Source organism: Macaca fascicularis, chromosome 2, assembly GCF_037993035.2.
Source record: "Macaca fascicularis isolate 582-1 chromosome 2, T2T-MFA8v1.1".
Classification (NCBI taxonomy): domain Eukaryota; kingdom Metazoa; phylum Chordata; class Mammalia; order Primates; family Cercopithecidae; genus Macaca; species Macaca fascicularis.
This window is the reverse complement of record NC_088376.1, coordinates 152,972,436-152,986,146: the sequence shown is the minus strand read 5'-3', so window position 1 is coordinate 152,986,146 and position 13,711 is coordinate 152,972,436. Positions and strand designations below refer to the sequence as shown.

The following is a 13,711-nucleotide window of genomic DNA, read 5'->3' as shown; positions in this document are numbered from 1 at the left end:
ATTCTCATTGAGACACATTATAATTCAACTGTCAAAAGACAAATACAAAGAGGGAATCTTGAAAGCAGCAAGAAAAAAGAGATTCACCATATATAAGAGACCTTCAATAAGATTAATGGCTGATTTCTCATCAGAAACCATGGGGTTAAGAAGGCAGCAATATGAAATACCTAAAGACCTCAAAGGAAAAAAATAAAACTGTTAACCAACAATTCCATATCAAGCAAAATTATCCTTCAAAAATGAAGAAATTAAAACATTCCCAGATAAACAAATATTGAGGAAGTTAATCACTAGTAGACCTGCCCTGCAAAAAAACACTGAAGGGAATCCTTCAGGCTGAAATGAAAGGACACTAGACAGTGACTCAAACTCATACAAAGAAAAAAAGAACACTGGTAAAGTTAACTATATAAGTAAATATAAAATCCAGTATTGTATTTTCAGCATATAATTTTTCTTTTTTTCCTATATGACTTGAAAGATAAATGCATAAAACAATAATTGTAAACCTATGTTAATGGGCACACAATGTATCTATAAAACATAATTCTTTGATAACAACATAAAGGGGAAGGGATAGAGCTATATAGGAGCAGAGTTTTATATATTATTGTGGCAAGTTATTAATTCAAACTAGCGTGTTAATTGTAATACACAGGTATATTAGTTTCCTAGGGCTATCATAACAAAGTACGATAAACTGGATGGCTAAAAGCAACATAAATTTATAATCTCACAGTTCCAGAGGCTAAACATCCAAGATCAAGGTGTCAACAGGGTTATGCTTTGGAAGGCTCTGGGGAAGAATCCTTCCTTGCCCCTTATAGTTCCTGATGATTGCCAGAAATCTTTGGTATTCTTTGGATTGTACATGCTTCATTTCAATCTCTGCCTCAGTCATCATATAGCTTTCTTCTGTGTGTGTGTGTGTGTGTGTGTCTGTCTGATCTTCTTATAAGGACACTAGTCATTGCAGTAGGGCCCACCCCAACAATATGACTGCATCTTAAAATTTACAACTTCAGAGCCCCTATTTCCAAATGTGGTAATATCCTGAAGTTCCATGTGGTTACAAATTTTGGGAGACATCATTCAACCCATTATACCAAGACAACCCTAAGGAAATAACTTAAAAATATGGAGAAAAGAAAATGAGAAGTAAATCAAAATGGCATGCTATAAAAAGTCAGACACAAAAAGAGAAAGTAACGAAGGAACTGAGAAACAAAGATGGTATAAGACATATAGAAAACAAATAGAAAACTTAAAGAATTAAGTCCTTCTGTATCAGCAATTACTTTAAACAGAAATAGATTAAACTCTCTAATCAAAAAGGCCAGAGCTGAGACATGAGAATCGCTTGAGCCCAGGAGGTGGCGGCTGCAATGAGCCAAGATTGCACCACTGCACTCCAGCCTGGGTGACAGAGTGAGACTCCACGTCAAAAAAAAAAAAAAAAAAAAAGAAAGAAAGAAATAGAGGATTTGAACATACAGAATCCCACCCAACAACAGCAGAACACACATTCTTCTCACACTCACATGGATCATTCTCCAGTACAGACAATATGTTAGGCCACAAAACAGGTCTCAATAAATTGAAACCATAGAAAGTATCTTTTTTGATCACAATAGAATGAAACTAGAAATCACTAACAAAAGAAAATTGTGAAAATTCACAAATACATGAAAATTAAACAACACACAAACAACAGGTGGATAAAAAAATCACAAGGGAAATTATAAAATACTTTGAAGTGAATGAAAACAAAACACAACATATCAAAACTGATGCGAGAAAGGCAAAGCAACACTCAGAAACAAATTTATAGCTGCAAATACCAACATTAAAGAAAATGAAGATCTCAAATCAATAACCCAATTTTCTACCTTAAGGAACTAGAAAAAGAAAAGCAAACTAAAGCAAAGCTAGCAGATGGAAGAAAACAATAAAAAATCAGAGGGGAGGAAAACAGAATTGAGAATAGAAAAATAGAATGAACAAAACCAAAAGTTGCATCTTTGATAAATCAAGAAAGCACAAACTTCTAGCAGACTGACTTAAAAAAAGACTCAAATTCCTAAAATCAGAAATGAAAATGGGACCTTATAGAAATAAAAAAAAATCCTAATAATACAATAATACGAACAGCTGTACACCATAAAGTTAGATAACCCAGATGGACAAATTCCTAGAAACACATAAACTACCAGAAGTGACTCAAAAAGAAATAAAAAACCTAAATAGAACTATAGCAAGTGAGGAGATTAAATCAGTAATGAAAAATCTCCCAACAAAGAAAAGCCTAGGATCAGATGGCTTCACTGGTGAATTCTACCAGACATTTAAAGAATTAATACCAATCCTCCTCAAGCTCTTCCAAAAAATAGAAGAGCAGACCCGAACACTTCCTAACTCATTCTATGAGGCCAGGGTTATCTTGATACCAAAGTCAGACAAATACATAAAAATAAAACTTCCCATATCCCTTATGAATATAAACATAAAGTATCTTAACAAAATACCAGCAAACCAAATTTAGCATCAACCTATCAAAAGGATTATACACCATGAGCAGGTGTGGTTTATCCCAGGAATGCAAGTATGGTTCAACACACAAAAATCAATGTAATGTACCATAGTAATAAAATGGCAGGGGTGGGGGGGGGAATCATAATCATTTTAACTGATGAGGAAAAAGCATTTGACAAAATTCAATACCTTTTCATGATTAAAAAAACACTCAACAAATTCGGAATAGAAGGGAACTCCTGCAACATATTAAAAGCCATATATGGAAAAACTCACAACTAACATCATAATCAATGATGAAAGAATGAAAACTTTTCCTCTAATATAAAGAACAAGACAAGTAGGCCTGCTTTCACCAGTTCTAATCAAAATTGTACTGAAAGTTCTGGCCACAGCAAATAGCAACAACAAAAAAATAATAAAAAGCCTCAAAATTGGAAAGGAAGAAGTAAAATTACCTGTTGGCAGATGACATGATTTCATATATAGAAAATTCTAAAGAATCCACACAAAAAAATCTAGAGCTAACACATAAATTTAGAAAAGTTACAGATATAAGATCAACACACACAAAAGAGTTGCCCTCATGAACACAGGATGTCTTTCCTGTGTTTTTTAGGTCTTCTTTAATTTAATTTGGCAATGTTTTATAGTTTTCAGTGTACAAGTTCTGTACCTCTTTGTTATTTATTCCTAAGTATTTTAATCTTTCTGATCCTGTTGTAAATGGCATAATTTCCTTTTGTTCATTGCTTTTTTGTTCTTGTTTATACACCATTTTGTACTGCTTGTTGCCAGTGCTTATGGGTTGGAAGAATTAATATTGTTGGCCAGGTGTGGTGGCTCATGCCTGTAATCCCCGTACTTTGGGAGGCAGAAGTGGGTGGATCACTTGAGGTCAGGAGTTTGAGACCAGCCTGGCCATCATGGCCAAACCTCATCTCTACTAAAAACACAAAAATTAGCCAGGCGTGGTGACACACACCTGTAGTCCCAGCTATCTGGGAGGCTGAGGCAGGAGAATTGCTTGAGCCTGGGAGGCAGAGGTTGCAGTGAGCCGAGATGGCACCACTGTACTCTGGCCTGGGTGACAGAGCAAGACTCAGTCTCAAAAACAAACAAACAAACAAACAAACAAACAAAAAACTGTTAATGGTATCACTCCCCAAAGTGATCTACAGAATCAAAGCAATGCCTATCAAAATCTTATTGGCTTTTTTTTTGTAGAAATGGAAAACCTGACTGAAAATTTACATGAAATGGTAAGAGATTCCAAGCAACCAAAATAGTCTTGAAAAAAAAAAAAAAAAAGTGGGAGACTCACACTACCTTATTGCAAAACTTACTACAAAACTACAATAGTCAAAACAGTGTGGTACAGGCATAAAGACAGACATATGTGTTAATGGCTTAGAATTAACAGTCCAAAAATAAACCCATACATCTATAGTTCTATAGTCAATTGATTTTTGACAAGGGTGCCATGATCATTCAATGGGGAAAGAATGCCTCTTAAATAAATGGTACTGGGACAATTAGCTATCCACACACAAAGGAAAGAAACTGGAACCTTATCTTATACCACATACAAAAATTAACTCAAAATGCTTCAAAGACCACAAGACCTATAAGTATAAACCTCTTAGAAAAAAACACAGGGGGCCGGGCATGGTGGCTCATGCCTGTAATCCCAGCACTTTGGGAGGCCAAGGTGGGTGGATCACCTGAGGTCAGGAGTGAGTTCAAGACCAGCCTGACCAACATGGAGAAACCCCATCTCTATTAAAAATACAAAATTAGTCCAGCATGGTGGTGTGTACCTGTAATCCCAGCTACTCGGGAGGCTGAGGCAGAAGAAACGCTTGAACCCAGGAGGCGGAGGTTGTGGTGAGCTGGATCACGCCATTGTACTCCAGCCTGGGCAACAAGAGCAAAACTCTGTCTCAAAAAAAAAAAAAAAAAAAAAAAAAAAAGAAGAGGAAAACACAGGGGTAAATGTTATAATCTTGGATTTGGCGATGGTTTTTTAGACATAAAGCCAAATGCATAAGCAGCAAAAGAAAGGTGGAAAAAATTGGACTTCATCAAAATTTAAAAGTTTTTGTGCATTAAATGATGCTATTGAGAAAGTGAAAAGACATCTGACAATACAGGAAAAAATACTTGCAAAGCATATATCCGATAAGCATCTAGTATATATACACAATATGTAAAGAACCCTTACAACTTGTTTTAAAGAAAGACAACTCAATCAAAACATGAGCAAGGACTTCAATATACATTTCTCCAAAGAAGATGTACCAAACCACACACACACACACACACACACACACACACACACACACGAAAAGATGCTCTACGCCATTCATCATTAGGTAAATATAAGTTAAAACCACAGTAAGATACCACTCACACCCACTAGAATGAATGAATGCAGTGAACATTAAGACAGGTCTGGGGTCTGAAGCTGCCAAGTGCAAACCAATTACAGCTTAGAGCTTTATGATATTCCCATTGCAGACATACCTTTTTTTTTTTTTTTTTTTGAGACGGAGTCTTGCTCTGTTGCCCAAGCTGGAGTGCAGTGGCTCGATCTCGGCTCACTGCAAGCTTCGCCTCCTGAGTTCATGCCATTCTCCTGCCTCAGCCTCCTGAGTAGCTGGGACTACAGGTGCCCGCCATCACGCCCGGCTAATTTTTTGTATTTTTAGTAGAGACGGGGTTTCACCATGTTAGCCAGGATGGTCTCAATCTTCTGACCTCATAATCCGCCCGCCTCGGCCTCCCAAAGTGCTGGGATTACAGGCGTGAGCCACCGCGCCTGGCCCAGACATACCATTTTTGCCTGAGAGCTTGACCAGCAATCTCTATGAAAACAGAATCGACTACTGAACCCAGTGTTCTATGGAAGCCATTAGGTGAAAGAAGAGCTTTCCAAACATTTTCTGTACTTGAGAGGGATCAAATAGCTGCACATGTGTTCTGACTATTTGAACACGGTAACACAGAATTTCTCCTTTAAGATCACTGGGTTCAACTTCCTCATCTTATAATCAAGGGAAGTGAGGCACAGAGATCAAGTGACTTGTGTAGGGTCACCAAGAAGAACTGAGCCTAGAGCCCTAGTCTTTTAGGACACCCAAAGAGAAGAGCATTAATTGCCAGGAGGTGAGCACTGCTGGCGTGTGAGTCAAGAGTGCCAGTAGCAATGGATCAAAAGTTTGGGGGATCTCTCAGACCATTTGGGGGTAGGGGTTGGGAAGGTGTTCAGAATTCTGGGACAAGTGAGAGAACAGAGATTCCTGCAGGCTAGGGTACTGTGCTCTTATCATACACAAGCCCACCCTCTTTCTGAAGCCCCTGATAGAAGACTAATTCATAGACACAGCTTCATGAGGAGCTCAGGGAGATCATCCTATTAAATGCAGCGAAGAGTCAGAAAGAAGCGGGGGTGGGGCACAACACAACCCATTGCAAGCAGCAGCTGCTCTCGAAGGAGTCAGCTGTGTTCAATACTGTGGACGTGTTGCAAGCAGGGCCGAGCAGAGTGTGATGAATGGATTCATTTACAGTCTGAGAAACAATGAGACTTCTTTGACAGAGCGCTTAAATCCTCAATTCCCAGTTCAGTCAAGAGGAGGACAAAGGAAGCAAGGAGGCTGCTGCCAGGAGAGCCTAGTTGGGGGCCTTGGCCTTTGTGAAAGTGGTTGAGACAGCCCAGAGACCCATCCTCTCCTCCAAGAAAGGGGCAGGGGATCCTGAGTGCCCAGTGATTGTATTATTAAAATGAGATCCACTTCCATCGCCCTCTACCCTGCTCTGTGCTGGAGGAAATAATCCTTAAAGGTATAAAAATGGTACCCAAGAGAGGACCCTAAATTGAGGCAACGAGGCCCTGAACCCAGGCCTAGCTTGGCCACAGAATTCCTTTTGTGGCATACAGTCAGTTACACCATGCCTTTGGGTCTCAGTTTACCCATTTCTACAGTGAAGGGGGAGAAACAAATGACTGTGTTTCCCATCCGTGACATTTTATGTAACTCCAGACTGCGTAACCTGGAATAAGTGCTTTGCCCTCTCAGGCCTCAGAGTCCTTGTGGCCAATGAAAGACATCTGTGATCTGGTCCAGCTCTAGAACATGTCGGGTTTGGGCAACAGGACCTCCAAAAAGAACATAGGGTACAAGGTGACTTCCACCCCAGACATTCTCTAAAGGGAGCCCTCTCTTTTGCTTTTACCACCCAAATTCAAACTCCTTCTCTTCACTTTAAAAGGAGCAATTAAAGTTGCTCCCTCTGAAGTACAAATGGTCTATTAACTTCATTATCTGAATTCATTGCACATGATAGCTACTCGATACACATCTGTGAATGAAGAAAATAATCAGACTCTAATCACTCTGAGGTACGCACAGCCCTCAGGGCTCACCCTCCAAGGAGATTTGTCTTTTCAAACTCAGATCCAAAGACAGGCTTTGGAGGTTGGTAAATGCCCTGCAATCACAGGTAACGCCTTATAGGTATGTGTAGATAAGTGCTTATTTCTAGGGAGAAGGTCTATAGCTTTCATCAGATTCTCAAAGAGAAAATATTTCTCCTTTTGTTGCTCCTACATCCAAGGTTGGGACACAGCTAGCACTAGGCTCATGAGCCCAGTCAGATCTCAGCTGCAGAGCAGTCAGGGCCCAGGAGATAGCGCATTTGGGGTGAGGTCTCAGGCTCCAAGGATGTGGATGGGTGAAGTATGCAAGGACCACAGAGCTTAACCACTGAGCCAGGGAGAGAAGGATGAATTGTTTAAGGCCTCCTAACTCCCTCCTCTCCACTAGAGATGATTTATTTTGTGTCTTTAACCTTGTCTCAACTGAGAGGTCCTCAAAGGCAGGGACTTTGTCTGCATTCACAGCCTGCACTGACAAGCTTCTCACAGGTAGCTGGGGTTTGGTATGTTCATGTTGCTCTGAACTGAACTTGAGGCTTGAAACTTATTACCTCCTCCTCTGACCTCCTGAGTCTGATCTAGACAAACTTTTAATACCCAAGAGACCCACCACCAGGTTTCTCTGATAACTAAAAGGCCCAAGGAAATATTTAGGCTGTGTCAAGTCCTGGAGTTCTCTGGGGTTGAGTAGCTGGGGAGATAGGGTGGCACCAAATAAAAGGATACTAAACAAAGGAGGAGCCGTCATAGAAGGTGTAATGAAACTTGAAGGCCTTCTTGGGCGCCTTCCCCTCTTGACAATGCCGACTGACGAGATGGTTGGCGGATGATGGGTGAGGTGTGGGGGTGAGAGTCTGAGCACTTGCGGTGGGAGGGTAATGTAAACCCGGGGTCTGAGAGTCTCCTTTGCGGGCCATCATTAGATGAGAGGGCATCTTTGCCTTGTAGTTTCGTAAGATCATGGGGTAGGAGATATTCCTCCCTTTCCACGTGGCCCTTTCGGCTTCTCTGCAGAGAAGGAGACCAATATATTGTCTAGCCTCTTGGTTCTCACGCACCAGGGATGCTCTCTACAGCCCCTCCTTAGTACCCAAGACCCCTATCCCATTCCCCTGTCCCCAAAGTACACGTCCCCAACCCACGCTCCCTCGTCCATAAAGGTAGTTTTTGGGAAGAACTGGGAAGTTCCCAGTGCCCGTCTAAGAACAGCCCTTGCCTGATTTCCACCTGAGCCTGAGGGTGAGGACCTATGGAGTGGGACTGTGTGTGGAAGTGTGGGGGGGTCCTGAGGGTTTGAAGACCTTGCTCACCCCAGTCCTGAGGTTTCAGGGAACAGAGCTTTCTTCCAGAGTGTCACAGTGAGGAGGCAAACAGTGGCTGCCCTCTCCCCATGTTCCAGCCCAGCGACCCCCCAGAGATATATATGACTAAGCTATTAGATGTGAACAGGCGCTTAAGTCCTTTACACCCAATGGCCTGGGCCCTGAGAGAAATGTTGAGTAAATTGCTAGGGCTTGTGGGATGGCCCCACAGAATGATAAAAACCACTAACTTTTTTTTGGTTTGTTTTGAGAGGTTTTTGTTTGTCTTGTAGAACATGTGGCAAATTAAGTTAAGAAACAAACAGGGCACAAAAGCCCTAAATGTAAGGAGTCATGCAACAGGGCATCCCCGGCAAGGTGTTGCAGAGGTAGAGAGCATTGCTGAGCAGGGGCAGGAGGCAGGCCACTGGAGCTGTGTGAGCTCAGGCAATTTCTTACTCACATACCTGCTTAGGCTGCCTCAGTTTCCCCATCCACAAAATGGGCATCAATCTTGTCTTCCTTGCATGGTTGCAGTGATATTGTAGGGAGGATGGTGAGCAAGGAAGGACAGGGGTGTGTGTCTGCCTGTGAGGGACACTGCACCTGTGGCTGTCATGGGGAGTACTGCATAACCCATGCTCTCAGGCAGCATGTCTCCCACACTTCTGTGACTGGACACTCACATATACACAGGGACTCCCAGCTGGGGGCCGGGCTTTCTCAGAACCCTTGCCTCCCCTGACCCAAGCACTTAGGTGCTCACATGTGGCGACACAACTCCTGCAGCTTCTCCCGGGCCTCAGGGCAGGGGTCGCTGAACTCTAGGCTGTTGGCAGGGGTTCCCACTCCTCGATGCGGGGGCGGCATGCTGACATCTTCTATAGTTCTAGATTTTCCTGTAATTGGAGGGCAAGAAGTTACAGAGATGCCCAAGACCATGGGAACCCACCTTTTGCATCAGTGTGACCTGGATGTGAGACTTGGAGTCAAAGGAGATCATTTTGGAGCTTTAAAATTCGTCCCGCTGGATTTTGGACTTGCATGGGCCCTGTAAGCCCTTTGTTTTGGCCATTTTTTTCCCATTTGGAATGGCTGTATTTACTCAATACCTGCATCCCCACTGTATCTAGGAAGTAACTAGCTTGCTTTTGATTTTACAGGCTCATAGGTGGAAGGAACTTGCCTGTCTCAGATGAGACTTTGGACTGTTGGGTTAATGGTGAAATGAGTCAAGACTTTGGGGGACTGTTGGGAAGGCATGATTGCTTTTGAAATGTAAGAACATGGTCAGGCATGGTGGCTCGTGCCTGTAATCCCAGCACTTTGGGAGGCCGAGGCAAGCAGATCACCTGAGATCAGGAGTTCGAGACCAGCCTGGCCAACATGGTGAAACCCCATCTCTACAAAAAATACAAAAATTAACTGGGCGTGCTGGTATACACCTGTAGTTCCAGCTACTCAGGAGGCTGAGGCAATAGAATCTCCTGAACCTGGGAGGTGGAGGTTGCAGTGAACCGAGACCACACCACTGCACTCTAGCCTGGGTAACAGAGTAAGACTCCATCTCAAAAAAAAAAAAAAAAAAGGAAATGTGAGGATATGAGATTTGGAGGAGCCAGGGGCAGAATGATATGGTTTGGCTGTGTCCCTACCCAAATCTTAACTTGAATTGTATCTCCCAGAATTCCCACTTGTTGTGGGAGGAACCCAAGGGGAGGCAATTGAATCATGGGGGCCGGTCTTTCCTGTGCTATTCTCATAATAGTGAATACGTTTCATGAGACCTGATGGGTTCATCAGGCATTTCCGCTTTTGCTTCTTCCTCATTTTCTCTTGCTGCCATGTAAGGAGTGCCTTTCACCTCCTGCCATGATTCTGGGGCCTCCTCAGCTATATGGAACTGTAAGTCCAACTAAACCTCTTTTTCTTCCCAGTCTTGGATATGTCTTTATCAGCAGCATGAAAACTAATATAGGAGGGGTTTTAGAAAATGGTTTTTCAAGACATTGTGTTTACTAGGGGACATGGGGCCAGGAAGAGCAGGAGAGCAGCATCCTCTAAATGTCAGAATATTGGGGGTATCATTGATGCTCACCAGGAATTGTTGACTGGTCAGTTATCAAAGAGAGATGTTACTCATACTGTGAGTCATCCATGATGGATGTGTCAGGGACTAACTTGTGCAAAGTGATGACACTGGCCATGTCTCCCCGGGTTCCAGGAAAAGAGCATTTCTGGGGCTCGACTGCCCTTACTGAATTGGACCCTTTTGATTCTCCTGATTAAAGACACAAAGTTTCTATTTCTTCTCAATCAGCTTGAAAACTTCTCTGATGATGGCTAATCTTGGGTCTTCTGGAGGGAGCCCAAGTGCCACAGGCAGATATCACTGTCATCTGAGTTTCTGCAGACTAGATGACAATGATCTGCATGACCTGGATGACAACGATCTGTGCCTGTGATACTAATTTTCACAGCTGTCCTCCATGACAGGTGGTGTGAGGATGTGGTCATGTGGAGTCACGGCAGTGATCCTCCCACCCTAGGTTCCAGGGGCATCTATTTAGTCATTTGTGTCAGGTCCTACCTACACTGAACCTCTGACTCCCACCCAGTTGCAGCCTCGTAGTATGCAGGCTCAACTTCACCTTAGATTTGAGGATGAAACCTGGCTTTGGGTGGGGGCATTTCTCAGGCTCTAACTGAAGCCCTGAGGGCCTCAGAATGGAGCTTTCCTTGCTGTTGGTGAAGCCTGGAAGTTGTTGGCCAGTGCTTGGGGACTATCTCTGGTATCTGCCACCCTGAGTGGTTCCTGGTCGCTTTCCCCACTTCTCCTGCCAACAGGGACCAGAGACTGAACCCTGAACTTAAGCCTAGGGCCTGAGGTCCAGCGACCTGCTGGCGGGCCACCTGGAGCATCTGCTGGATTAAGCCTCTATGTCTGACCTGCCCCAGGTGCCTTGGGCTCCTCAAAGGTGATGGTCTCTTGCTCTGATTAGGAACTGCCATTAACAGTTCTCTTCTTGTAACGTTGGATACCTTCCAGAAATAGCTGCCGTCCCCTCAGGGAGTAAGCCCAACTCCTGGAGCTGGTGCTCAAAGTCAGCCTGGCCCCAGAACTGCCAGCAGGTGAGCTGGAATAGTATATGGATATGGAATGGATGGTGGAGGCCCCCAAACCCAAAGTGACTTCAAACCAGAATGGCTATAGCAAAATCAGGCATCATTCATACATATGTCATAGGACAACAGGCATAAACTGGGACATTGCTGGGCTAGCTTGGACCCACAGTTACTTATGAGCTATGAGGCAAGGCTAATCACCCATGCTAGCATGCACATATGAGCCTAATTCCTAAACAAGATTAAGGCCCTATAATGCAGCATCACGGAATATACATCCCAGTGTCAATGGACACAACAAGGCGGCTAAAAGTTGGGTGGCAAAGGAAAGCAGCCACATAGACAAGAGGCCAATAGACATGCAGCAGTCCCCCCAATCCTTGAGAGACACATTCCAGGACCCCTAGTAAATGCCTGAAAGCATGGATAGTACCAAACCTGTATATGCTATGTTTTTTACATGCACACCTATGATAAAGTTTAATTGATAAGTTAGACCCTAAGAGATTAACAATAACTCCTACTAAAATAGAACAATTAAAACAATATATTGTAATAAAAGTTAGGTGGAGGGGTGGGGAACGATGGCCAAATAGAAGGCTCTACTGATTGTCCTCCCCACAGGAACACCAAATTTAACAACTACCTACACAAAAAAAGCATCTTCAAAATAGCCAAAAACCAGGTAAGCACTCATAGTACCTGATTTTAACTTCATATTGCTGAAAGAGGCACTGGAGAGGTAGGAAAGACAGTCTTGAATTGCTGACACAACCCCTCCCCATCCCTGGCAGCAGCTACATGGCACAGAGAGAGGATCTATGCATTTGGGAGAGGGAGAGTGCAGTGATTGTCAGACTTTGCATTGAACTCAGTGCTTTCCCGTCACAGTGGAAAGCAAAAGCAGGCTGAACTCAGCTGAAGCTCACTCATGGAGGGAGCATTTAGACCTGCCCTAGCCAAAGGGAAATCACCCATCCCAGTGGCTGCATCCTGCCTTTTGGCACGCCTGTCCACTGTGGGCTCTGGAGTTCTAAATAAACTTGAAAGGCAACCTACGCCGCAAGGACTACAACTCCCAGGCAAGCCTTAGTGCTGAGCTGGGCTCAGAGCCAGTGGATTTAGAGGGTACGCAACCTACTAAGGCACCAGCTGGGGCAGCTAAGGGAGTGCTTGTGACACCCCTCCCCCAAGCCCAAGTGGCACAGTTCATGGCTCCAAAAAAGACCCCTTTCTTCCACTTGAGGAGAGAAGAGGGAAGGACTTCATTTAACCTCTTGGATACCAGTTTAGCCACAGTAGGATAGGGTACCAGTCAGTGTCATGAGGCCCCCATTCCAGGCCCTAGCTCCCAGATTACATTTCTAGATACATCCTGGGCCAGAAGGGAACCTACTTCCTTGAAGGGAAGGACCCAGTCCTGGCAGGACCCATCACCTGCTGACTGAATAACCAGCAGTGATACCCAGGTAGTAGGCTGTGGACCTTGGGTGACACTCTGAGACATGTTGGCTTCAGGAGAGACTCAGCACATTCTCAGATGTGGTGGTCACAGTGAGGGACTCCTGCTTGAGAAAAGCAGAGGGAAGGCCGGGCGCGGTGGCTCAAGCCTGTAATCCCAGCACTTTGGGAGGCCGAGACGGGCGGATCACGAGGTCAGGAGATCGAGACCATCCTGGCTAACACGGCGAAACCCCGTCTCTACTAAAAAATACAAAAAATAGCCGGGCAAGGTGGCAGCGCCTGTAGTCCCAGCTACTCGGGAGGCTGAGGCAGGAGAATGGCGGTGTGAACCCGGGAGGCGGAGCTTGCAGTGAGCTGAGATCCGGCCACTGCACTCCAGCCTGGGCTACAGAGCGAGACTCTGTCTCAAAAAAAAAAAAAAAAAAAAGAAAAGCAGAGGGAAACGTAAAGAGGACTTTGTCTTGCACCTTATGTACTAGCTCAGCAATGAGGAGGCAGAGCACTAAGGGGCTCTGATTCCACGCCTTGGCTCTTGGATGGCATTTCTATACCTGTCCTGGGGCACAGGGGAGCCCACTGCCCTGAAGAGTGAGTCCCAGGCCTAACTGAAGAGTCCTTGGACCTTAAGTGAACAGTTGCAGTAGCCTGGCAGTACTCCCCATGGACCTGGTGGTGGTGGCCAAAGCGTGAGACTCCTCTGCCTGTGGAAGAGGGAGGGAAGAGTGGGAAGGACTGTGTCTCATGGTTTGAGTGCCAGCTCAGCCACAGTACAATAGAATATCAGGTAGATTTTGAAGGTGTTTTACTCTAGTCCTGGCTCCCAGACAACATCTCTGGACCTGCC

The 13,711-nt window shown here is 44.2% G+C and overlaps 1 protein-coding gene across 1 annotated transcript in view; it reads right to left on the bottom strand.

Annotated features, from left to right (window-relative positions):
* The window catches only part of C2H3orf20 (chromosome 2 C3orf20 homolog), an 87,097-nt gene that overhangs the window by 55,475 nt on the left and 17,911 nt on the right, over positions 1 to 13,711 (bottom strand). The window contains exons 5-6 of the mRNA XM_005571688.5: positions 9,044 to 9,176; positions 7,703 to 7,984 (exon numbers count right to left, since the gene is read on the bottom strand). Coding sequence (XP_005571745.1) covers positions 7,703 to 7,984; positions 9,044 to 9,176 — 415 coding nt within the window. The remainder of the gene's footprint in view (positions 1 to 7,702; positions 7,985 to 9,043; positions 9,177 to 13,711) is intronic.